This window comes from Mauremys mutica, chromosome 1, assembly GCF_020497125.1.
Source record: "Mauremys mutica isolate MM-2020 ecotype Southern chromosome 1, ASM2049712v1, whole genome shotgun sequence".
Classification (NCBI taxonomy): domain Eukaryota; kingdom Metazoa; phylum Chordata; order Testudines; family Geoemydidae; genus Mauremys; species Mauremys mutica.
The window spans coordinates 68394922-68419732 of NC_059072.1; the positions used below are offsets into that span (position 1 = coordinate 68394922).

The window sequence follows — 24811 nt, forward strand, 5'->3', positions numbered from 1 at the left end:
CAATTAAGAATGAACAAAATAAATGGCAATTGTTCCTATCTTCCTACACTACTCTGCTCTCACTATATTAGATACCAAAAGTAGTAGGTGTGTGTGGGTGTTTCAAAATTCTTGATAATATTGGAATTGGCTTGAGTGTTGAGATTCTTGAAATAGTTTATAACAGTGTACCATATTTTGTAAAGGGTGTCAATATAGCTGTGTAGGATTTTTTTTCCTGAAAATACCCCTGTAAAACAGGAGAAAATTTTTACCATATGTTTCTTCTGCCTTGTAGCTGAGTCCATGAAAGTAAAGCAAAGAACATATCATGATTTGACATTTTCTCCCACAAATGCAAAACTTCTATGGATGTCTAATTGGCACGAGAGCAGTATAATCAGGGGCGGCTCCAGGCCCCAGCACGCCAAGCGCGTGCTTGGGGCGGCATGCCGCGGGGGGCACTCTGCTGGTCGCCGGGAGGGTGACAGGCGGCTCCGGTGAACCTCCTGCAGGCGTGCCATTAAATGGTAACAACTGTCAGTTTCTACCAATCTGCGCAAGTTTTGAACCAAACAACTAGAGAGAGAAGGCTTTTTATCGTGTTACCTATCCCCGACATAGTCACTCTTACTCAGCCCATATTTCTGACATTATATGCCTTTTTACTTGCCAGATCCATCTCTATTGTACAATGTACCTTGTTCTAACTTCCAAATACAGAGAAGGATCCTAGTTAATCATTATCTTCAACAAAACTGGTCATTGCCAAAGAATAACTAATGTTTGGCAGAAATTCTAAGATTCCAACAGCTAATTGGACATCAATTGATGAGAAACCTGCACATTAGGGTAAATGCTGTCTTTTGGAATTAGGCTAAATATCAAGTACTCCTGTCCAATCTGCCTTTGGATTGGTCATTGGTAGCATCAGCTTCCAGTAATGCATTGATTATTCTTTAGTTAGTACTATTAACAGAAAGTAAGAGGCTTAATTTTGTTGGAGAAAAGCCCTTGTCCTGTCAAATTCTTTTCAGTGGTCAATACACAGCATTTGGCTTAAGAGAGAACTGACAGAGAATTTATTCTGAATAACTAAAACAGTTACCTAAATTTCAGCCAATAGGATCTCCTTGCTATCAGCTTTGAAAATGCAAGATATAAAGTGTGTTCTAATTTGTAATATTTTAATCTTGTCAATTTAGAGTAGGAAACAAACCTTTTCATACAATATACTTGACAAGCATCTATTACAGCATTCCCCAGAAGCAAATTTCCAGTGTTTTCTTACAGAATGCCTTATTAAAAAGTTAACAAAAACAGCGTGTATCTTTGACAGATAAAATTACAAAATTAATGGAACAGGATAATCCATTGAGAGATGCAGCAAAACATACCGTATTAAGAATCACATGCAAAGGAATGAGAAAAAGGCACTTACATTTTTGAAGGGGGAAATGAATGATACTAATGATCACAGTTGCCAACTTTCACGTGGTAAATAAGCACTCCGACTTTCACAATAAGCCAAAAATCAAGCTAATCCCATTTCAAAACAAGGCCAAAACAAGCAAATCCCTAAGAACCCCAATACTCTGTGACTAGATCCCCCCGGTGTGCAGTCTGGGACTGTGGTGGGCCGCTGTGCACCCTTGACTCTCTCTCCCTGCTTGCCGCTTGTCCCTGCTTGCTGGGAGCCGATCAAAAAAAACCCCCAACAAGCTGCAACAAGCTACAAGCCAGAAACTAGCCAACAAGCAACAAACAAGCCAATAAAGCCAAAAACAAGCCCAATTTTTGCATTTTTTTCATGGGTTTAGCATGATTGCTAATGGTATGTTTTGGAATTTTTTTCTCCCTATTATTAAATTATATCTTCCAGAGGCCTCTATCAGGATTGGGGCCCCTTTGTGTTACATGTTTTACAAACACAAATGAAGACAGAGTTCCTACCCAAAGAAAATTCATTTTTATGTTCTACTTATAGTCAGAAGTACATTAATTGGATTTGAATACTAAGTAAAATTATAGTTATTCTCACCAACATTATATGCATGGAATTTTGTTACTATAGGAATTTCATTTCAATAAAGCACTACAAAATCATATTTACATAGTTTATTTGCAATTGCAGTTTCTTGTGCATTTCTATTATTACCACTTAATAACATTTGCTTTGCCCATGGAGAATTGAAAGAATGTCACATAGCAGTAATCATTTTCTAGTTCGTGAAGTAAGACTTAATTGGTATTTTATTTTCACTTTAGACTATTAAAAGAGCTCCGTGGAACTTGAAAGCTTGTGTCTTTCACCTACAGAAGTTGGTCCAATAAAAGATATTACCTCACCCACCTTGTCTACATTCCATACAGTTTTTCTGCTATCCTCTTCTGAAATTAATTGAAACAGGCAATGCAATTCCATTTAGTAGGTATTTACAAAACATTTGAGAGCAAGAGAGAAAGAGAAAAAATAGTTTTATGTCCTGATTTTGCTGCAGTAGAAGTCAATGGCTGAACTCCAATTGACTTTGAATTGATTTGGCCTTTGGTCTTCAATAGATAAATGGATACACACCAATACATAGCAAGCAAATTTCCAATCAAAGAGAAGAATATTTTTGTATAACCTGCAAATCTTATGCTATTCAAATACTGTAGATGCATGTTTTCTATTGTCCAATTCTTACCAAAAGGGATATTTGGTTTTCATTTTATTGGTGATATTCTGGCTCTGTAAATAGCTTTTACATAATTTCCTTACTGAATTTTTTTAATCTTCATGGGATAAAACACTTGTTAGATTAGAACTATTAAGTTTGTCTGCAGACTTGGTATGCGCTAAAAGAAGATAATATAATAAACCACAACCTTTGTGGCTTGCATTAGACATGGCATTGAGACTGACATTCCCATTGTCTCTCTATCTTTGGCATAGAGACATGACACTAACGATTCATGTTTTCATGCTTATTGAATATCCCCTCTTATTTTCTTTAAAAGAATATTTTGGCTCACCTGGCTTCAAAACAGGTATGTCCCTTTTTCCTATACCTCATTAGGAGCTTAGCCAGGAAGAGTGTGGCTGATTCAAGCTTCCTGTCAAACCCCATCTTTAAAAGTGCTACTTAAGAAAGTAAAGTTTAATGCTTGGCTTGCGTACCTGAGCTCAGGTGGGAAAAAGACAGAACATTCTTGGTTTTCTCAGAAGCAAAATCCTTAAAGTTTTCTTGATGACATCAGAATCCACTTCATTTATCTTAAATTGCTTTTAGAAAATACTTACAGTATCTCAGATATTATAGTAATGTGTGCCTGCATAAGATTGTGGATAAATCAATCTTTTTCTTGTTTTCTTGGAGTGAAATATTCTGGTTATACAGTATAGGCTTTTTCTTAACCCAATCTGATGGTACCTCTTCCGGCAAAATTTTCATTGAAGTTGATAGGACTTTAGCCCACGTAGAAACTGCAAAATCAGCCCTTTTATGTAAATAGGGTTGTCTGACACTTTCAGCTTTTCAACATCTAGGTCTCAGCCTTCCAAAAAAAATGATGGAATCCTCCTTTTGTGAGGAGTTGCAGCAGTCTAATGTCCTTTGTTTCTGTTCTACTATTACATACTGTATTGTTAGTAGCCAAGAGTTTTCAATATTTGTTTTCTTGAGTCAGGAATCTTGCTCTGTATACATCTTATTTGTTATGATTCTATCAAAGTGGCTCTTCAGGCCAGAGACTCAAAATATTTAAGATTCCGCTTTCTAAACCAGTGTCTTATTGGTGTGCTGAAGGCCATTCCGTTTTACATTAATCTTTTCCAGGATACCTTGGATAGAATGGTCAGGGGAGAACTGCTCTTCTGTGAAAGAGTGTGTGCCCTCTGCAGAGTGAATTGGTTACGAGTCATGGTCTAGGGATTTTTACATCTTGATAAGGCATAAACAACAAGTAAATGAGATAAATACTGAGGCTGAGATTTTCAAAGTCAAATAGGAGATTTAGCCACAAAAACTCAACTGAAATGAGTGGAAGTTTTATAGCTAAAACTCTCAGCTGGCTTTGAAAACCTCAGCTGATAGCCCATATTATGTATAAAAAAGGGCACGATTACAGATGATCTGAATGGAAGTTAAAAAAAATTCCACAAAGTTATTTTTTGACTTCCTTACATAATACTGAACTTCTAGTGTAGCCTGCATGAGTTTAGTTTGCATATTAAATGCACAGATTTAGTCAATCACTTCCTACACTACCTATCTGACTAGTTTTAATACCCTTACCACTGTAGTATCTGAGTGCCTAGAGCCTGCTCTAGACTTTCAACTTTTAAGCATTCAAAAATTAATAGCAAATTAAAGAATAAGAAAAATAGTTAGTCTTCTATGGTTCCAGCTAATGTGACTATATATCCCAAAAGAAAAGATTATATACACAAGTTAGAGAGTGTTTGCAAACATTACTGTTAATGTGTGCACCTTATCAACATACATTGATTTTAAACACATCCTTTAGTTTAAATAGCTTTGATTTTCTGCCTGGGAGACAAAAGAGAACATTAATAGCCATTGCTTATTGAATTTACAAACTTGTACATTAGTTCATCTACAATGATCCTTTGTTTGTTACACCTTAACTTAAGATATTCCAAAGAATACTAAAGATGCTCCCCCTCTGAAGCGTAAGAGGTATACTCAGTGTAAATAAATATTTGCTATTAATTAAGTTCTGCTACTTGATGTCATTCTTTATAAAACAATGAAGTTCTTGCAAGGCTACCAAAAAACAACAATATCTAGTGTGTCAATTTATTACCTGTCTAAAAATCATTATTTCCTTGTGGCAGCAGAGTCAAATTCAAGACATTATTTATAAGCTGGGAAAAATTATCTTTGCAGGGGCACATGACACAACCTTCAATTCCTAAATGAATCCAACAAAAATTCTTCATCGGGATGAGACTTTGCACTTGATCTTTCAGCCTTAAATGTAATTTTTTGAGCAGGTTAATTGTGAGAGTGGCTTAAAACTGAGAGGCATGTTCTGCCTATGTATAATCTGTCTATTACTGCAATGCATTCCCACAAACCTGGTTGAGTGGTTGCATTTTACCTGTATGCAGATCATTAGAATCTTTTGATGGGTCATAGGTCAAACTGAGATCTTACTGCAACTCTTGGAGGAACTACCCTATAAATGTCATGTCATGACCTTCAACTTCAATTTTAAGTCTGACTGCTCATTCAGGATGGCATTATTATATATTGCTATTTATTGTTGTTAAACACAGTTCCTTTTAACTTTGCCAAATTTTCACCATTCACCCTGATATTTTCCATGTCATGTATCTACCTGAGGCTGATTTTATTTTAATCTTTATTTTTAAGTTTCAGCAAAAATGATTCAGCCATTTCTCAGAACAAGATTAGGGAAAAATACATTATTTTGACTTTGTTTTTAAAAAAAAAAATCTTACCTGTTTTACAAAGAATCTGCCGCACCTCCTAGTGTTAAGGAGGTGCCTTTTGCTGTTCCTGGTTTTTTTGTGTGTGTGTGTGTGTGCGTGCGCGCGCGCGCGCGCAGGGGAGGGGGACTTCCAAATTTGGCCAAGTTACACGCCTTTGAAAAATCTTAGTTCACATATACTAAGTAGAGACTTGTTAGAGTATGGCAGCTACATTTTTTGACATTTCTGTCTGCCCTTAGCCTGCTCCATGCCAGGGCTGCAGGGTCCGAGCAGGAATTTCCCTACAATTGTTGTCCCCAGCTGCTGAGGGCTATTGTGGTACTAGGCACATGAACTGAGATCAGGAAGCCTATCTTTCCTGTACTCACAGTGTCTACCCTGCTGGCTCCAAGGCACTGTAGAGAAGGAAATAGCCTGATTCACATGCAGAGGGGACAACAGCTGCACCTGGGTGGGGCAGAGGAGAGAGTAGTTTGGGACTACCTGATAGAGTTGGGGATGGATTTGGACTAGGAGCTGTGGGAAGAGGCTGGACCTGGCTGGAGAAAGAGCTTGTACTGAGACCTAGGAGATATTAGGACTGGTAGGGCAAGGCGATTAGGAGCTGTGGAAGCCTAAACAGGGGTGGGGGACTGGCTGAGAATGGGGGATGGAAGAGACTGAAATTGGATGAGGATCTGGGGGGGTGGAGACTGGGACTTGGAGATACAGCCAGCAGGGGAGACTAGGACTATCTGGGCAAGGAGACTGTGACTTGGAAGAGAAGTCTGAGGAGTGGAGACGTATTCAGATGAGAAACTGGCGGGGAGAGGATTGGAACAAGGACAAGCTGGAGTGGATGGGGTAGAAAGGGTCAGGCTTCAGTGGACCAAGGGTAGAAGGGTATTTCCCAAACAGCCCCCACACCCTTCCAGAACCAGGAATGAATCCCAATATTCCTGAATCTCACCATTCCTCTGTTTGAGGATGTATCTTATCTCTGTTTGGTGCTAGTTAATGGGATGGCACCCTTCTACTGTTATCAGTTACACACTTAGATCAAGTAGCATAGGTCTGTATTGTGGATCTAAAGGTTCCAATGTTGCTGACAACCCATGTGGGTGGCAATATGATGGGATTTCTGTTATTTTCAGTTTGCTTTTTTTTAAACCTAGGACATTATGCACACAAAATATGAATAAAGAAAATTAAAGTTGCAAAGTCAAGCATTCAGGTTGGGAAATGCCAGAATTATGGTTGCCTGTTCAAACTGAATATGGCCCCCTTGTGCACATGCCTTATCATTAACACTAAGCGGGAACTGGAATTTCTGTGCTGTGGAAAATTTAGCATTTCCAAAACAAATTTCATTCCAAATCAGCTGGGAAGTCCAGGATGCTGGCCACCTGTAAAGACACACAACCTGGATAGTTGGCACCCTGGAGACCCAGCCACGCAGGAAGATGGCCAATCCATAAACCTGCGTGCCTGTGAGAGGGGCAGCCAGGGAAGCCAGCTATTTGGGGAGCCAACCACCCAAGAAGAGTGGGAGCTTGGGGAGCCTACTAGGTGGGCAGCTGGGAAGTAGACAGGCTGGCAGGAAACCAGGCTGGCCTGCTTGCTTGGTTTCTGCCAAATGTTCTGATGGAATCAACATTTTCTTGTTGTGGAATGTTTTGATTCTGTTGAATCAGCATTTTCCCACAGAAAACTGTTCTGTAGGAAAATTTTCAACCAGCTCTAATTATGATACAATCTTTAATTACATGAGCACATATTAATTTTTCCACAGGACCCCTGCTTCATTCAGCACACAGGATGGATCTGCTCTAAGGATGAATCGGGGTTGTGTAATAAAGGGTGTTGTTTTCTGAAGAATCCTTGGCTCATTTGTTGCAGACTTTAGAAAGTGAATGAGGCAAGGGACTGCAGAAAGAGAGAGGAAGGTCTCATGGCTAAGGCAGTTGAATGCCACCTTGAGGAATTGCATTCTACTCCTGCATTTGACATAGGTACTTTATGTGATGCTGGGCAAATCACTTAAACCAGACCTTTTACAGATAGCCACTAACTGTCCGGTGGCCAACTTGAGACCTGGGGCTTGATATGTAGAAGGGCTTAGCACTCACAACTGCCATTGAAGTCAATGGCAATTGTGCTTTGAACATAAACTGTTTTATAATTTTAAGTACTCTCAAAAATCAGGGACTAAAGTATCTCAAATTCAGCACCCAAAATTGCATACATTTTTACCTTAATTTCTCCGTGCCTCAGTTCTCCATAGGCAGGACAATACCATCCCTTCTCCTCATAGATGTGTAATAAAGATAATTTAAGTAATGCTTGTGAAGCACTCAGATACTATAGCAATGAGCACCATACAACAGTCCACTAGGAAATCTTTTATTCTGTCTTCAGAGCAGAGTTTGAACAGTACGCAGTAAATAGCGCATGGGGCCACCCATTGAACAATGAGGATAAAACAAAATCTCAAGTAGCTGCTCATTGAGTGAGCACTGTCCATCTTGTGCACTGAATGAGCCCTATGAAAAAACAGTATGTATTTATGTAAGTAAAGACTGAATCATAATTAGAACTGTCAAAACATTTCTGATGGAACAGTTTTCCACCAGAAAAATGCTAATTCTATGAAATTGAAACATTTAATTGGAAAGTTTTGATTTCATCAAAATCAACACGTAATTATTGAAATGTTTCTTTCAATAAGACAAAATGGTTCATTTTGATTTTATCATTTTTTATATATAACATAATGTGATAAATTATAATAAAGTTGAAACATTTCACAACCTGAACTTCATAGATGTTCTGACCAGAGAAGGAGGGGAAGACAAGATATCTGTATCTCCATGCCTGTGTCCGGAGTAATGAATGAGATGTGAATCTATGATTCCTGCTATATTCCTCCTTGTGTGTCACTTTTCATCCCCATGTTATTCCACCTATTTCTCGTTTTGCCTTCTGTCTAGTCAGCACAAGCTTAACCTTGCAACACTTTGCTATGATCAGTTTGGCAAGCTCAAAACAATGTTTTCTAATTCCAGGAGTGGCTAGTCATATTCTCTCTCAGTATTTACATGGTTCTAATCAGGGCTTGCATCCTAAAATAAGAAGTGCCAAAACCACAGAGGTGGTGTAAAGTTGCTCTGAATGGGGGTGGGGGGGGAGGAGGGGCTGAAGTGCATACTTGGGGGAGGGGCAGTGGGAAGCCCTGAGAGGGAGCAGAGGGGAGTTGGGAGGAAGATGGGGCAGTGGAGGAGTTGGTGGAGGTCGAGGAGAGCAGGGGGTGATTTCCCACAAAGCCCATCCTGTCTACACGTCCCCCCTACTTTTACCTGGTATGTGGGGTTGGGTGGGCTCTACTGTCTGTCCAGCTCCTGACATCGCTAGCCTCTGGCTCCACTCCAGATGCTCTGCAACTCCAGCCCCCATGCTCCAAGGCCTGGTCTCAGCTGCATTATCCTGGGGTACCTCCATATTGATCCACTATCAAGTGCTCCATGCTCAGTACCAGCACTGGCACCTGTTGGCTTGGAGGACACCCTGCAGCTGGGGAGGGAAAGGGGCTGCCTGGCCCAGGACTGGTTCCCCTCACTGGGCACTAGCGCTAGGGTCCCACACCCGGAGGCTGGGAAGTGAGTATAATTAGCAGAGGTACCAGAATGCTGTTCCAGTCCCCTAAAAACTTCCAGAATGGCCTTCTGGCGTGACTCGAGTGCTGGTCCTAATCATTATAGTATCTGAATATCTCACAATTAATGGATTTTATTCCCCCACTGCCCGTTAGAAAGGAAGTTCCATCCCCTTTTAACAGGTGGGGAACAGAGGTACAGAGTATATGGAGTGATTTTCCCAGTATCAGACAGGGAAGTCTGTGGCTCAACTGGGAATTGTAGCCAAGACAGGGGTCCTCTCCACTAAACCATCCTTTCTACCTTGGTTTGTGTGCTGTGCCCCAGCTCTTCCAGTTCCAACTATAGGTGCCGACTCCATGGATGCTCAGGGACTCAAGCACCCATGGAGAAAAAATAGGGGTTGCTCAGTACCCACAGGGCTGGCCAGGGTTGCTGTTCTGGTGGTCCTGGGGCTAGCTACCAATCAGCTGTTCAGCAGCTGGCCCTAAGCTCCCAGCAGCTCTTCAGCAGCTGCCCCGCAGATCAGCTGTTGATCGGGGCTTGCCTTGCCCCCGCACTCACTCCTCTCTGCCCCCTTCTCCCCTCACTGCCCTTAAGGCAGGAGAAGGCAGAAAGGAGCCAGCGCTGGGGGGGAGGTGCTCAGGGGAAGGGGTGGAGTGGGGGTAGGAAGAGGTGGAGTGGGGGTGAGGCCCCGGGGAAGGGGGTAGAGCCAGTGTGGGGTACCCACCGGCAAAACAAAAAGTCAGCGCCTACTAAACTGTAAGAATCATAAAAGCTGCACTTTCCTCTATCTTGTGTTCCCCCTCTCCCCATTTGTGTGCATTTGTCTTAAGTACAGGATCAAATTTTAACAACAAAACCTAAGAGCTACCATTTAAAATGGGCTCTCTTTCCCAGCGATAACTGCTGATGCAGTTTAAGACATTTTCAAGGAAGATATTTCACCCTTAAAACAATTGTATACAAAGAGAGATGGATTAGCACAAAGGAGTTAGTTAAAAAATGAAGTAACTCTTCATTTTAAGTTTTAATATTTTCCCTCTTGCTTTTATTTTGTGTGCTTAATAAATATCAAGAAAAATGATTTTGTTTGGTGGTTTACAAGATACAAAATTGAGATCCTGGCAACAGAACTCCAATACTAAACTGCTGGTATTAGCAAGAGTAATAAAAATGGTTACTTAAAATTTATAAACCTCTGAAAAACTCTCTCTTGATTTTCACAACAGAGGGATCTGAAAAAAGTTTTACTTGTCTTCAGTTCCCCACAGTAATGTATCAGGGACAAGTATATTCAGTTCTTTAAGGTTTGATGCTAACCAAAATATTAGAGGTGTATTTCAGAGCAAAGCATTCCAGTGATTCTCCAAGTAAGTCTAGATTTGAAGCTTATATACAATACATATGTCCTTTCACACTTTACATTTTTTATTTTTTTTAGAAATGTTTGCTAAATTACCATCAGTTAATTCAAAGATTATCTGAATCTGATTTTTACAAGGAAGTTTCTTCCAGAGCTTAATCTGATATATTTTTTGAAACTAGGATTAGACCAAATGTATAATCACCTAACAGCACTTCTCATGGTAGGTTGATGCAGAAATGATGGCATTAAGATATAGCAGCATTTTTCTTATTGTGAGATTCACACAAGTAGGAGCTTGCCACTTATGTTTTCCAAGATAAGTTTGTTGATCTGTAAATCAGAACTGATTTTTGTGTAGATCCTATTACTTCCAATCTCAGAGCAATCATTCCTGCTATTATAAATATATAGCAAATATTTTTGTGTACCTTGTTTTTTCCCCTTGTAAAATACAGAAATTTCTGAACTCCAGAGAGCCAGCTATATGTTTTATGAAAATGTCACAGATCTAATACAACATGAAAGACTTGAGTGTTTTTTTTTTTATTTTACTGGTTGACCCACAAGGTGGCACTAAAGAGAAAAGTGACAATTTTCCTAATAAAATGTGAAAACCAAAGCCAGCATGCCATATGCTGAATCAATATTATGTTAATTAGAAACATGCTTCCTTCATTGTCAATTAAATTTTATTTTGTGAAAGTCATTAAAGCTACATAATTGCAAAAATGGTTCATTTTCCCCAACCCCCAACTCAAAAGTTAAATGTTAAAGAAAATGAGGAAGATCTAGGTAATTTACTAATCATAATTCCAGAATCTCAGATATGAAAATTGTGACCAAACTGTAGTTAAATAATGTATTTTCTGCTCTAAGAAATAAAGAAATTCAAATGAGTAAGCCTTTTTGTTTTTTTAAACTTTCTTTAAAAATAGTCACTTTTGATACCAACACAAATTTATTGTAGGTGATTTCACACCACAAATTATTCATCCCCTGATATCTAAATATTATTTATATAAGAATATTTGGATTGGTCATTTTTTCACTAGTATGTAAGATCATCATCATTTTACTCTTTTAAAATAATATAATCCGTTTATAAATTGTACAGATATTTAATTAAGAATGTTGTAGACTTAGGGAATTCAATTCTGGACCCTCAGAAGTCAATGGGAATTTTGCCACTGGAGTCAAAGAGAGTTTTGACATTAACTTCACAAGGACAGGATTTCACCCAGGGTCTCTGAAAATGACCCTCCTATTGAGCTCAGAGCTAGAAACAGGAGGGCAGATTACGTTTCCCAGCAGGAAATATAGCATTTGCTTCCAGTCTTGACTGGTCCTGAGATCTCAGACCTTAACGTTATAACATTATTAAATAAAGAAAATCTATTTTAGGTAACTTCTAGAGGCTTCTAAAGTTGTCTAGTTATAATTTTTCGCTCCCATATGAGACTTGCATTGATGGACACACAGTACTACCAAGGATGCCAGTCCTCACAGGCAGAGGGATGTTAAAATGATACTAATACATTTAAAAAAAAAACCTTTAAAATGATTATGAAATAGTGATACTATAACAGGAGTCGGCAACCTTTCAGAAGTGGTGTGCCGAGTCTTCATTTATTCACTCTGATTTAAGGTTTTGCGTGCCATTTTAACCTTTTTAGAAGGTCTCTTTCTATAAGTCTATAATATATAACTAAACTATTGTTGTATGTAAAGTAAATAAGGTTTTTAAAATGTTTAAAAAGCTTCATTTTAAATTAAAATGCAGAGCCCCCCAGACCGGTGGCCAGGACCCGGGGTGTGAGTGCCACTGAAAATCAGCTTGCGTGCCACCGGTTGCTTATCCCTGTTCTATAAGATTAGTGGTATATACAGAATACCTGATGATGTGGTGTGGGACCTACTATAATGTATTAGCTGTACATTTTATCATTTGATGTTTAATCAGGCATCACTGGCAGAGTTAGGACCCTCTGTTTGCAAAATCCCCAGTGAAGTCAACAGGATCCCATGTGTAGAAAGCTGTCAAGATAGGGCCTGACATCTATTAGTGATGGTCAGTTACATAGTTATACATTTTATAAATTGATATTATATTATTGTTTAATGCTGATGATGTGCTAATAAAATGTATCACTGAAAACATAAAACAACTTTATACGAATCCTGCACCCATGTTAGCTGCCATGTTTGTGGCATCCATTGCACCAGCGCTGCAACAGCTGCTCGGAAAAGAGAGTGGGAAAGACTTAAATCCATTAATCATGCAGGTTGTTCAGCCAATTCATTCAACTCATTTAATCCAATCAATTTACCAGAGTCCTGTGGAGATGGGGAAGTGGTGTCAGGGATGATGCTGGCAGTCCTTAGTCACATCTCTGCACACAGGCAGCCTTTTGGTGTTGGTTCTTCTCCACAGATCAGAGCAGATATGGAGGCCACATCCTTCTGAGGTGACAGAGCAGGCCTTTTTAGATGCAGTGCTGCTCTCCCCAATCGGGGGCGGGGGGAGGAAGGGACTGAAAAGGAACCCTAATCACAGCCTGTCCTTTCTGTACCTGTCAGGCTATTGCTCCTGGCTGGGCATCCAACTAAGCAGTCGAAATAGAACAAAGATTCACAGACTGACATTTGGGTCATGGAATGTCAGAACTCTTCTTGACCAAGACCAAAGTCCGGAATGAAGATCAGCCCTTACTGGCAAAACACTGATGAGGTATAACATAGACGTTGCTGCCCTCAGTGAAACCAGACTTGCTGATGAGTCCCACCTTAAGGAGGTGGGAGCAGGCCATTCCTACTACTGGACTGACAAGGACAAGCCAAGACAGTCAGGGGTAGGGTTCATCATATAGTCTGACACTGCCTGCAAGCTTGACTTGCTCACCAAGGGAATCAATGACCAAGTTACGGGGCTCTGCATACACTTGTCCAGAGTCCAGTTCACAACCATCATCAGTGCCTATGGGGTGACAATGACTCTCACAGATGAAGTCAAGGAGGTATTTTATGAAGATCTCAGCAGGGTCATCGGTGTGCCTCACCAGGACAAAGTCATTGTCCTTGGAGACTTTAATGCTCCTGTGGGAGCCAACGGTGACATGTGGAGCAGGTTGCTAGGCTATCATGGCATTGGAAGGTCACACTCCAATGGCCAACTACTTCTCTCCAAGTGTGCAGAGTTCAATCTCACTATTACCCACACAGTGATCCAAGAGGCCAACAAATATAAGACAACATGGATGCAACCCGTGTCAAAACAGTGGCACATGCTGGACTATGTAATTGTGCAGTCTAAAGACATTAAAAATGTGTGCATCACCCATTCTTCGAGAGATGGTAAATGCTGGTAAGACCATCAGCTTGTGAGAAGCATCAGGTTGCTATACTTCTCACAAAAGTATGCCAGAAGATGCCTCAAACCACCTAAGATGATCAATGTGACTGCCATGAAAGACCCCAGTATTCTATGCTAAATGACTTTCCTCTTCTGGTTTGAATTATTCACTTTATAAGAAAGCAAACACATATACAATCCCCTTATCCCAGGGTCCTGAATCAGTGTCTGATCATGCAGGTTCCAATTCAGCCAAAGCACTATAGGCACAGGCTCAGGTCCACCCCTATTCAGCATGTATCTAAATTTAAGCATATGCTTACATATTGTCCCGAACAGGGATAAACTTAAGCATGTGCTTAAGTACTTTTCTGAACTGAGGCCTCAATCCTTACACAGGGAATGCTTGAAGTCAATGGATTTGCCTGAGTAAGAGCTGCAAGAGAATTGGGTACTTAATTGTTGTTTATTGATTATTTTAAAGATCATCTGTCTCTAAATCCATTCTAAGGCTGTAATGAAGTGTCTCCCTTTATTCTAAACTTTCTGGTAACTATTCCTTTTAAAAACAAAAGAGGATTAAAGCTATTTTGTATGAATGGGACATTTTGATAAATTACAAATCCACAACTCTTATACATCAATATTACTATAGTAAAACAAATTTAGGTAGCTGAAGCCCAAATTGTATAAAAATGCGTTATTACAATAATTGTAGGAGTCCATAAATTTTTACTACCAGATGTGGTGGGAAAACAGATTCAACAGACACAGAAGGAAGGCTCAGATGGGCCATGAAAATGATTAAAGAGAAGATGCTTCCATATAGGAAGAGATTTAAAAGATTGGGACTCTTTAAATTTAGAGAGATGAATAAGAAGGAAGATGATGGAAGTCTACAAAACAGCGAATGGTATAGAGAAGGTAAATCAGAAGCTTTTATTTTCCCTCTTTAATAGCAAAAGAAATACGATAGTCAAAACCTGAAAATCAGCAAATTTAAAACTGATAAAAAGAAATACTGTATACAACTCGATCATAAGCTGGTTTGTTTATAAGCCGACCCCCCAAGATGGATAAGTAAAAATGGAAATTTTTTTATAACCTGTTCATAAGCCGACCCTATAATTCAGGGGTCAGCAAACTTTGGCTCCTGGGCCATCAGGATAAGCTGCTGGTGGACTGAGATTGTTTGTTTACCTTGAGCATCCGCAGGCACGGAGGTAAACCTAATAAAACAAAGTGTCCTGGCACACCAGCTGCTTACCCTGACGGGCCAGGACAGCAACTGGTGGGGAAATTTTTTGGCGAGGTAGAAGCTGGGAGTCAGGGGAGTAACCCCTGTGACCACCCCCTACATGACCCCACCCCTAGCCCGGGACCTTCCGACCTTATCTGGAGAGGGCCAGGGAAGGATGTCTCTGACCTGGCTGGAGCTGCTCCGGCAGGCTGGGCAGCATGGCAGCAGCCTGCTCCGGCAGGCCAGACCGGGCGGCGTGGCCACAGCATGTTCCAGTGGGCCAGGCGGCACGGACACAGCATGCTCCGGTGGGCTGGGTGGCGCGGCCACAGCCTGCTCTGGGGGGCGGGTCCGAGCGGCACGGCTGCAGCCTGCCAGCCCTGGAGCTGCAGCTGCTTCAGAGGCTGGGGGGAGAGCAGCATGGCCAGAAGCGGAGAGACTTTGGCCCTCCCTCTTCCCTTCTGTCTCTGCTGGCTGTGCTGCCTCTCCTTGCTCCCTCTGTTGGGGGGAGGGGCTGTGTCCCACCTCTACCTCTCTATACCCGTTCATAAGCCGACCCCCTTCTCTGGTGCTTCCCTTTTTTACTAAAAAAATTCGGCTTATGAACGAGTATATACGGTACTTATTTTTTTTTTAAAAACAACACACAATTAATCTATGGAACACATTCTTACAAGATAGTAGGGAACCTAAGAGTTTAATACATTTGAAAAAAGATTAGAAATGTATATAGATAATGAGATTATCCACAGTTACAAAAATAGTATGTATATATGTGTGTGTGTGTGTGTGTGTATATATATATATATATATATATATATATATAATAAGAGATATAAACCTGTAGGGGTTCCTTTCACCTTCCTGTGAAACATCTCAGACTGGGCTCTGAGACAGAATGCTACACTAGCTGGACCACCAGTCTAATTTGGCATGGCAATTCATGTGTTCCTAAAACAGAATGAAATATCCACAAATTTTCTCTCTCTGTCCTCCAAGACTAACTTGCTTATTTCTAATTGATTACGATTAACTAGGTTTAAGTGTAATTATTCACTGAGAGAAACAAACAGCATTATGTTATATCTATGCTTTGCACATTACAACTAACAATTATTGAACTTGTGTAAACAAAAAGGAAAAACAAATGGCTCACAGTTTAAAAAAAATCTTAGAATCTTTGTTTAAAATAAGCTTTATGGTAAGCAAGCCAAATATGCTTTAAATAAAACTCACCACTAGATGATAAACATATTTGGTTAATCTTCTTAGATAGCTAATTAAATGGGAAAATAAATACAAATGAATGAATAATAGAAAGAGAGAATAATCAATTTTGGGAGGCTGAATAAACATGTATAGATGTGAAACACAACATATGGAGGAAATAACTTATTTTCACAATCTGATATGGATAACAACAACAACAATAATATGCTCAGAGAGCCGAGTGTCCATGACCACGCTGCTTGGCTTTATTTCAAGCATCTAAGAGCTCCTCAGAGTTATTACTGAACTTGTGCAGCCAGGTTAATCGTGGATGACCATGTGACCGTCACCAGTCCATGACTAGACAGTCAGAGACTGGATAATTGAAGTATTATTGATTCACATTATACTGTAGATGCGTGTTTCATCCAAAAACTTCAGATCAGGAGATGTGGCTTTTAACAAGACCAAAATGCAAGACATTTTAGCTTAATAGGACTGAAATGAGCAAAGGAACTAAGGTCAACTGTACAACGTGATAATACTTCTGATGCCTCAATTTCAATGTCCTACCTGATCATAAGACATCAGCAGAGGGTGAGTGACCAGATCTGTGTGCCCATGCAGTAATATAGGCAATACGTGGCTTCTCAGACACACCCCAATATGAGGACTACTTAGACAGCATTTTAAATAGAGTTCCTTGCAACTCCAGAAGAAACTGAAAGAAAGGAAAGACACAAGAAAAAGAAAATAAGAGGAAAGGAGAGAGGGAACAGAGCAGTACCTACTAATCCTGCTTGTCCCATGATGACTACAAATTAGTCACTGTGTAGGTCTGTATTTATCTAAAACATAACACAACACAGTGACCTTTCCACTTTTGTTACTTTGTAAGTGGCAGAGTAAAGTTAAGCCAAGATGTGCTTGTACATAGTCATCTAGTCATCCCTATTTCAAAACAACAAAATAAAATATTGCTTAGTGCCAAATCTCACTCACCTTAGTCAAGTAGGTGGTCTCCCTGAAGTAAATGGGATTACTTCTATAATTCACATGAGCAGGAATTGGTCACTACTGTGACTTTGGGTGCGTGGAGTTAACATTTAAAGTGGACACCGAGAGACATTTTCTGTTATAATCTAGCATTGTGGCTGCTTGGATTTTTAGTGGGAATGCGTTCCCCCAATATTTTTCTTAGCAATAACTCCTGAAAGTAAAGCAGAAGGTATATTTATCAGCATCACATATTAAATCTGGAATGTCACTGAAAATGTCTTGTGAAAAAATATGACTGCATAGGGGTAGTACCTCTGCCCCAATCTACTCCCTTTGCACCACTCTGGCAGCTCCAATGGAACAGAAACCTCCCCTGCTGTGAGGGCTGTCCCCAGAAGCTGTAAAGCTGGCAAAAAAGGCTCTTAATGCCTCCCTCTCCACAGCTCCCTGTGCAGGAAATGAACAGAGAGCTATCCCCAGATACTGTATAGTCCCTAGGGTATCCATACCTGCAAGTTGGTGTTGGGGGATTCTCAGTGCATGAACGACTATAGGTATAACAAATACATTTCCCAAAAATAAATTTGCAATTAAAATACATTATAAATCAAATTTACATACTACTGTATTCATGACAGAAATGTTAGCAGTCTTTCTATCAATTAAGAGCTTTATTGTACCTCATGAACCTTAGCTTTATTGTACCTTAGACACAAGGGACCAAGCATTGCCAGTGGCATAGTCTCTTGGTCACATTTCCCCTCGCATACCTATTTCTTACGAATGTACAATATGTGCTTGCCTCTGTAACTGGCTGGTTCAGCTAATGGAGGGATTGGTGGACCTCTGCCTCCTCCCTGGTCACTTTGGGCTGGCTAGCCCTGTAGTCCTTACTTATAGGAGTTCAAGGACTGCAGTTGTCCCCATTCACTGCACAGAAGGCAAATGGGGGAGGGTCCTTGAGCCCTGCCACTCCTGCAGATTTGTTCAGGGATCAGACAAAATCTGTTTGTAAATCTTTTATGTACACCAGTGAATGAAGCATTGATCGCTCAGGCCTCAAAGTAGAAAAAGTTCTACATGTCTTCTGAAAGTTATAATGTACTTATCTTCTGTTTGGATAAGTTCAGTTCCATGAATAAACTGTACCCAACTGCAAGATATACCATAAGGTTGCTTATTTACAGAGCCTTACTGCTAAGACTGTAAAGCTCCAGTTTGAATACAGAGTGTTGATTTTGTGTCACTGGAACCTTAACATAAAAATACCCCATTTTTATTGGGGTCCCTCGTCACTGGACACAATATAACCTAGTGAATTGGTAATTGCATTATCTGAAGCTTATCCATGTTTCTTCTCATACTTGTTGTCTAGGGAGAACCATCTCTACACTTATTTCGTTAAGGTGTGCAATGTGTTCTCTTGTTTTGTACAAGTAACTGAAATCTGATCCTATAGCTCATAAATGTGATTGCATACAAGATGTTGATGGCCTAAGGGAAGTTTTGAACAACTGAGAGTCATTATAAGGATTTTGCTGCAGAAGTGAGACATGATCTGATATCTTTTCCAGCAATGTCACAGAGACATCTGACAAGCTGACTGTGAATTTCAGAGGCATTATCTATAAAACGCATTCATACACTTACCACTGTGGATAAGAGAACATTCAAAGACTTCGCCAAATATTTGTACAGAAAGCTTTCTGTAGGCTATGTATCTATGTAGACTCATATGTTATTCTACATGAAGGTGCTGTAATATACACATTAGCCACAGATCTGCCAATTTCAGATGGTATTAACAACTTATGAGTTTGGCTAAAAATACTCCTGTCTGAGCCACAGTTATGAACATGGAAAATGGATAACCTGGTAATGTATGGTTTTAGAATGATGGTATAATTCAGGCACCTCAATTGCATATCACAGAAGCTGCTAGCAGAACCGCTTTAACATATGTCATTCAACATATTAGATTTGTGAGGATCTGAGAGGAGACTGAAGACCCTTAGAGTGTTGCATGAGTTACTGGACCAATATCAGAAGTGAATCTAAAGGAGTCTAAGCTCTTTCTACTTAAACCTTCTTCCTGTACTCTGCCTGTTATTTACACTAAGGGTAGGTCTATACTTAGCTGCCGGGTCGACGCGTAGCGTTCGACTTCTCGGAGTTCGAACTATCGCGTCTGACGCGATAGTTCGAACTCCGAACGCGCTCCCGTCGACTCCGGAACTCCACCACCGTGAACGGCGGTGGCGGAGTCGACGCGGGAGCCGCAGACTTCGATCCTGCGGCGTCTGGACAGGTAAGAAGTTCGAACTAAGGTAGTTCGACTTCAGCTACGCTATTCGCATAGCTGAAGTTGTGTACCTTAGTTCGACCCCCCCACCCTAGTGTAGACCAGACCTCATATAGCCTTTCTTAGAAGGAATTAGACCCACAGTTGCTTACTGGCTTACTTTACACATCACCTTTTCTATTGACCCACACTGTTTTAGGGGGCCTGAAATTTTCAAACCTGAGTTATGTGACTGAATTCCATAGTTGATTTTGAAAATCTCAGACATGAAGACACAAATTCCATACTAAAATAGCTAGAATCTCTTATGCCATCTTATGCTGCCTTAGACTCTCCTCTAAATTTGGCATAATTGAATTGATTTCCAAAAACTGTCCAACTGTCTAAGCTACCAAACATGCTACTTTTATGAGAAGCCTGCACAAAAATGTTCATCAATAAAATTTTAGCTCCTCCCCTGCTCTCAGTTGCATAAATAGTATTTTATTTAAAAAAAGTTGCAACTTATAAAATACAGCAAAAAAATTCAGTTCTATTTCAGACTACCTATACCCTTAAAACAAGACTTTGCTTGAATGTCTCTCTGAGCTGCTGACGGGAACAAACCTGTAAACTTAGAAAACATGGCAGGAAAAAATAGTACAGAAGATGGTGTTTCTCTCTGCTGCCTGTTATTGACAGCCCACATACAAAACACTTAAAAGCACCCAGGCACTTCTTTTGTGTCCATTTTAAAGGGTTTAATGAAACGTATATAAATTGACATTTTTAAACCTACAGCTTTGGGTTTTATATCCCAGTGTCAGTTCTTTTTTTCAAATCGCAGGGCAACAGTTTTCCACTATGTCTCAAACTTATAACGTTAACATATAATGAAACCTATTTACAGCCACTAAAAGGATTGTTGTTTTTCTGCCTAACAGGTGGCTGGATAGTAGTGCAATTAATATGGAGGAACTGTAGTTAAGACTGAGATTTTACTCAGGACAGATCTACTAGAACAGAGAACCACAATTCAGAGGTGACTTTTGTACATATTCCACTCTATATTCTATTTTGTACTATTACACAATGTAACACACTGCATTGTAAAATAAAAACTAGGGCTTTGATCATTCCAGATAGAGTCTTTATTTTTTTTTAATTTTTCTAAATTCTGATTGGCTTGACTGATAGCAGGTAACTATTTATATTCCATATAACAGCAGTTCTAAAGCAGGTAGTAGATTAGCACAAGTTCATACCAGCCACACTTTCAGAAGGCAAAGTGGCCAATATATCCCATTCCACAGACATCCTATCTGTATAAAAAATTTGCCCTACTTGTATATTTTAAAAAGTGTAAGTAATTTTTAAAAAGTTACTTTTTGCATCCATTATTGCAGGATAGAAAATATGGCCCTGATCCCATGAAGACTTACACACATTCTTAACTTTACGTACTGTGAGTAGTGCCCCTCAATTTAGTGTAAGCAGCAAAGAGTCCTGTGGCACCTTATAGACCGGGGTCAGCAACCTTTCAGAAGTATATAAATTGAAATGTATATAAATTGACATTTTTAAACCTACAGCTTTGCGCCGAGTCTTCATTTATTGACTCTAAGGTTTCACGTGCCAGTAATATATTTTAACGTTTTTAGAAGGTCTCTTTCTATAAGTCTATAATATATAACTAAACTATTGTTGTATGTAAAGTAAATAAGGTTTTTAAAATGTTTAAGAAGCTTCATTTAAAATTAAATTAAAATGCAGAGCTCCCCAGACCGGTGGCCAGGACCTGGGCAGTGTGAGTGCCACTGAAAATCATTGCCTACCCCTGTTATAGACTAACAGATGTATTGGATCATGAGCTTTCGTGGGTGAATACCCACTTCATCGGATGCATCAATTTAGTATGTAATGTTTAACACATATGGAATTCTTTGCAGGATTGGGGCCTAAATAGCTTTGATTATGAAATACAGAGACAGTTGCCCAAACAATGCAGAGTGAAGAGAAAAGGGGTGTCTGGAATACAAATCCAGAGTTGGAGCTGACTTTTGGAGATAGGTCTTATGTTGATAAAGTTCAGAACCAACCTGCCCGATCCAAATAACACATACTTTTGAGGAGAGGAGCAGAGGCAGTGTGTTCAAAATCTGCATCTGAATTTTGCAGGTACGGGCCCTAGAAATATTTTAGCCCCTGAGTTTGGAAAGCATCCCTATTCAGGATAGCATTTAAGCACATGCTTAAGTCCAACTGAAGTAAAAACGGGATTTAAGAACGTTTTAATTTCAGCGAGTGCTTATGTGCTGTCTTGAATAAGGATGGATGTAAGCACATGCTGAAGTACTTTCCTTGAATTGAGGATTTAGGCCCTCTAAGGTATTTATATTAAGTTAGGTGCTTGAATATCACCTTTGAGGATCAGGGCCTTCCAATGCCAGTCTTTTGTTCCCTAGGGGTTCCATCCAACCCTAATACATGTGAATAATTTTACTCAGCAGCATAATCCTACTGGTTTAAATAAGAATATTTACCTGAGTAAACTTACTCACCTGCTTAAGTGTTTGTTAGGTTCAGCCCCTAGGTTAGCACGATACAACTATTTTCCTTCAAAGTTGCACTCAGCAACTCTTTATGAAACAGATCTAAATGAAATACATGGTGCGTGTTCCATATTTATGCGTGGAATATATTCGCGCACATACAATCCCAGCAAATCCTGTGCCTGGGAGGATTTGTAATCTGACACACGCCACATCTCATCATCACAGGCTCTGCCTGTGCCAGGGGGTGTTTATCAGCCGGGCGGCCTCCCTCTCCCTCCAGCAGCAAATATATATTGAAACTAGTTAAACACAGGCTGAGTCACGGGCGGGGAGCGGAGCCGGGGATGGTGGAGGCTCCTGCCACAGAAGCGATTCACGGCGCTTCTTGCAAGCAGCTCAGCGACCTCCCCTGAGCCGGGGCCGGAGGAAGCCCGCTAAACCGGGCTCTCCCGCACCCCCAGCGCAGGCACGCACTCCCCCCTCTTACTTTTCTCCCCCTCAGTCACTGACAGCAGCCGTGGTAACAGCTGCCAGTGGGGTGAGGCGGGTGCATTTATCCCCCCCACCCCCACCCCCATGCAACCCAAGCGGGGAAGCGCTGTACCTGCAGGAAAGGCGACTTTGCAGAGCGAGCCCCGCACTTGAGACTCACCGCCGCGCCGCGGGCGGGAGGGAGGCAGAGCCGCTGTCCGGTCCCAAAGCCCCCAGGCGCTGCCAGGGGCTGGCGAGGAGGGCAAGGCGGAGCTGAGCCAGCAGGGGAGCCTGGGCCGCCGGCAGGTGCCTGGGAGCCAGCGCCGAGCGAGGCAGGCAGGCACCCCCCACCCCACCCGTGTGGCAGCGCGGTGCGGGGCGCACGCATGGCGCCGGGCAGCCAGCCCAGCAGCGGCGGGAGGCGGCGGACGGGCGGCTGCGGGCGCTGAGCGGGAGGGGAGTTTCTCGCGAGCGGCGGCGGAGGGAGGGAGCGGGAGCCTCCCCCGCCTCTCCCCTCCCCTCCCCGCGCGCTGAGTCGCACTCGGCAGCATGTGCTGAAGTGCCCAGCAGCGCCCCGAAGAGGAGCCCAAGTTGTGCTCTGCTGCGCCCAGCCCCACGGAGCCAGCCCGCCCCGCTCGGCCCCGCGGCCGGGGCTCCCCCTGCCCTCCTGGGGCCGGAGAGGAGCCTTTCCCCGGCCGGGGCTGCTCCCAGAGGTGTGATGTGGCTCTTCGGAAAGTGACAGCCGGAGGAGGAGCAGCAGCGCCGGCGGGCAGTTCCTCCCCCCGGTCCCGGCTCCCCGCTGCCTCCCATGCCTGCGTGGCCCCACAGCGGGGCGGCGGCCCCGCGGGAGGAGCCGGGGGAGGCGCTGCTGTGATGGCCCTGGACGAGAAGCGGGAGAAGAGCGCGTCCTTCACCCCCATGATGATCGAGGAGGACGCCGCCCTGCGGAACGGCAGCAGGGGGCTCTCGGGCCAGTGGGCGGACGCGGTGGGGGTGAGACCCCGCACCACGGAGCGGCACATCACGGTGCACAAGCGTCTGGTGCTGGGCTTCGCCATCTCCATCCTGGCGCTGCTGGTGGTGACCATGATCGCGGTGCTGCTCAGCGTGCGCTTCGAGGAGTGCAGCACGGCGGCCGCCGCAGACAGCCCGGCCCGGGCGAGCGGCAACGGGAGCCTCCCCGGGGCTGCCCGGCTCAACCACGACGCTGGGGAGCCTCCCGGCCGCCAGGAGGAGGCGCCGGGCGAGGAGGAGGAGTGGCAGCGGCGACGGCAGCCGCCGCCCTGGACCCAGTTGCGCTTGCCCCGGCACCTGAGACCCCTGCACTACAACCTGATGCTCAGCGCCTTCATGGAGAACTTCACCTTCTGCGGGGAGGTGAACGTGCAGATCGAGTGCCTGAACGCCAGCCGCTACATCGTGCTCCACGCCCACCGCGTGCACATCGAGGCCGTCCAGGTAGCCGAGGACAAGCTCTCCGGCGCCGTGCGCGTCTCCAGCTTCTTCCTCTACCCGCAGAACCAAGTCTTCGTGGTGGTCCTCAACCGCAGCCTGGAAGCGCAGAGAAGTTACAACCTCAAGATCATCTACAGCGCCCTGATCGAGAACGAGCTGCTGGGCTTCTTCCGCAGCTCCTATGTGCTCCACGGGGAGAGAAGGTACGGCTACTCCCCCAGAAACGTGACCCGCCCCATCACCGGCAGGTGCTTCCATCTCGGGGAGAGGGCAAAGGGCTCCCCTAACTATGAACGCCCCAGGTGATAGGTACCCTGTTATCCTCAGTCTCATAGTCTGCAGTCTCAGGGGACACCCCAGGACCCATGATGGGCAGCTACCGGTGTCACCCTCCCCTTTAGCCTCAGTCTCCTATTTCTAAACATGGAATTAACATGACTATAAAAACAGTCTCTAGGGACCACACCCTTAATAAAGCACCGCTAGTGGGGCAAGGAGTTTGCCAGGAACTCCTCTTTGAAAGCGCCGGGGGTGTTACGTTAAATGTTCAAGGTAGTGCCAAATTACAGTTAACTTCTGCAAGCGCTGTCGTGGGAGTGAAATGCATCAGTCAGCTCCCCATCGCCCGTTGTCCTCGAGAAGCCCGTCCGTGGCCGGGGCAGGATCCCTGAGGTTAGACGTAACCAAAACGTGACAGAAAAATCGTTACTAACTTTCCACTTAAAGAAGAGGGAGCTCGGCTCGGCGCTAGGACCTTGTACGAGACAGGTCTGAGTCGCGTTCTCAAGTGTATGCAGTTCTTTTCATG

The 24811-nt window shown here is 42.5% G+C and overlaps 1 protein-coding gene and 1 long non-coding RNA gene across 3 annotated transcripts in view; one reads left to right on the forward strand and one right to left on the reverse strand.

Moving 5' to 3' along the window:
• Positions 1-15851: 15851 nt before the first annotated feature.
• LOC123364331 lies at positions 15852-24284 on the reverse strand. Of its 2 annotated transcripts, none has more exons than XR_006577075.1 (3): positions 23913-24284; positions 17245-17452; positions 15852-16963 (listed from the first exon to the last, which is right to left on the reverse strand). It is a non-coding gene; the product is annotated as an uncharacterized LOC123364331 (long non-coding RNA). The 2 variants fall into 2 exon arrangements; XR_006577073.1 differs by lacking the exon at positions 23913-24284 and adding an exon at positions 22682-22839.
• Positions 23422-24811, forward strand: part of TRHDE (thyrotropin releasing hormone degrading enzyme) — a 310994-nt gene continuing 309604 nt past the window's right edge. Inside the window, exon 1 of the mRNA XM_045006363.1 lies at positions 23422-24206. Within this exon, the coding sequence (XP_044862298.1) occupies positions 23422-24206 (785 nt within the window). The remainder of the gene's footprint in view (positions 24207-24811) is intronic.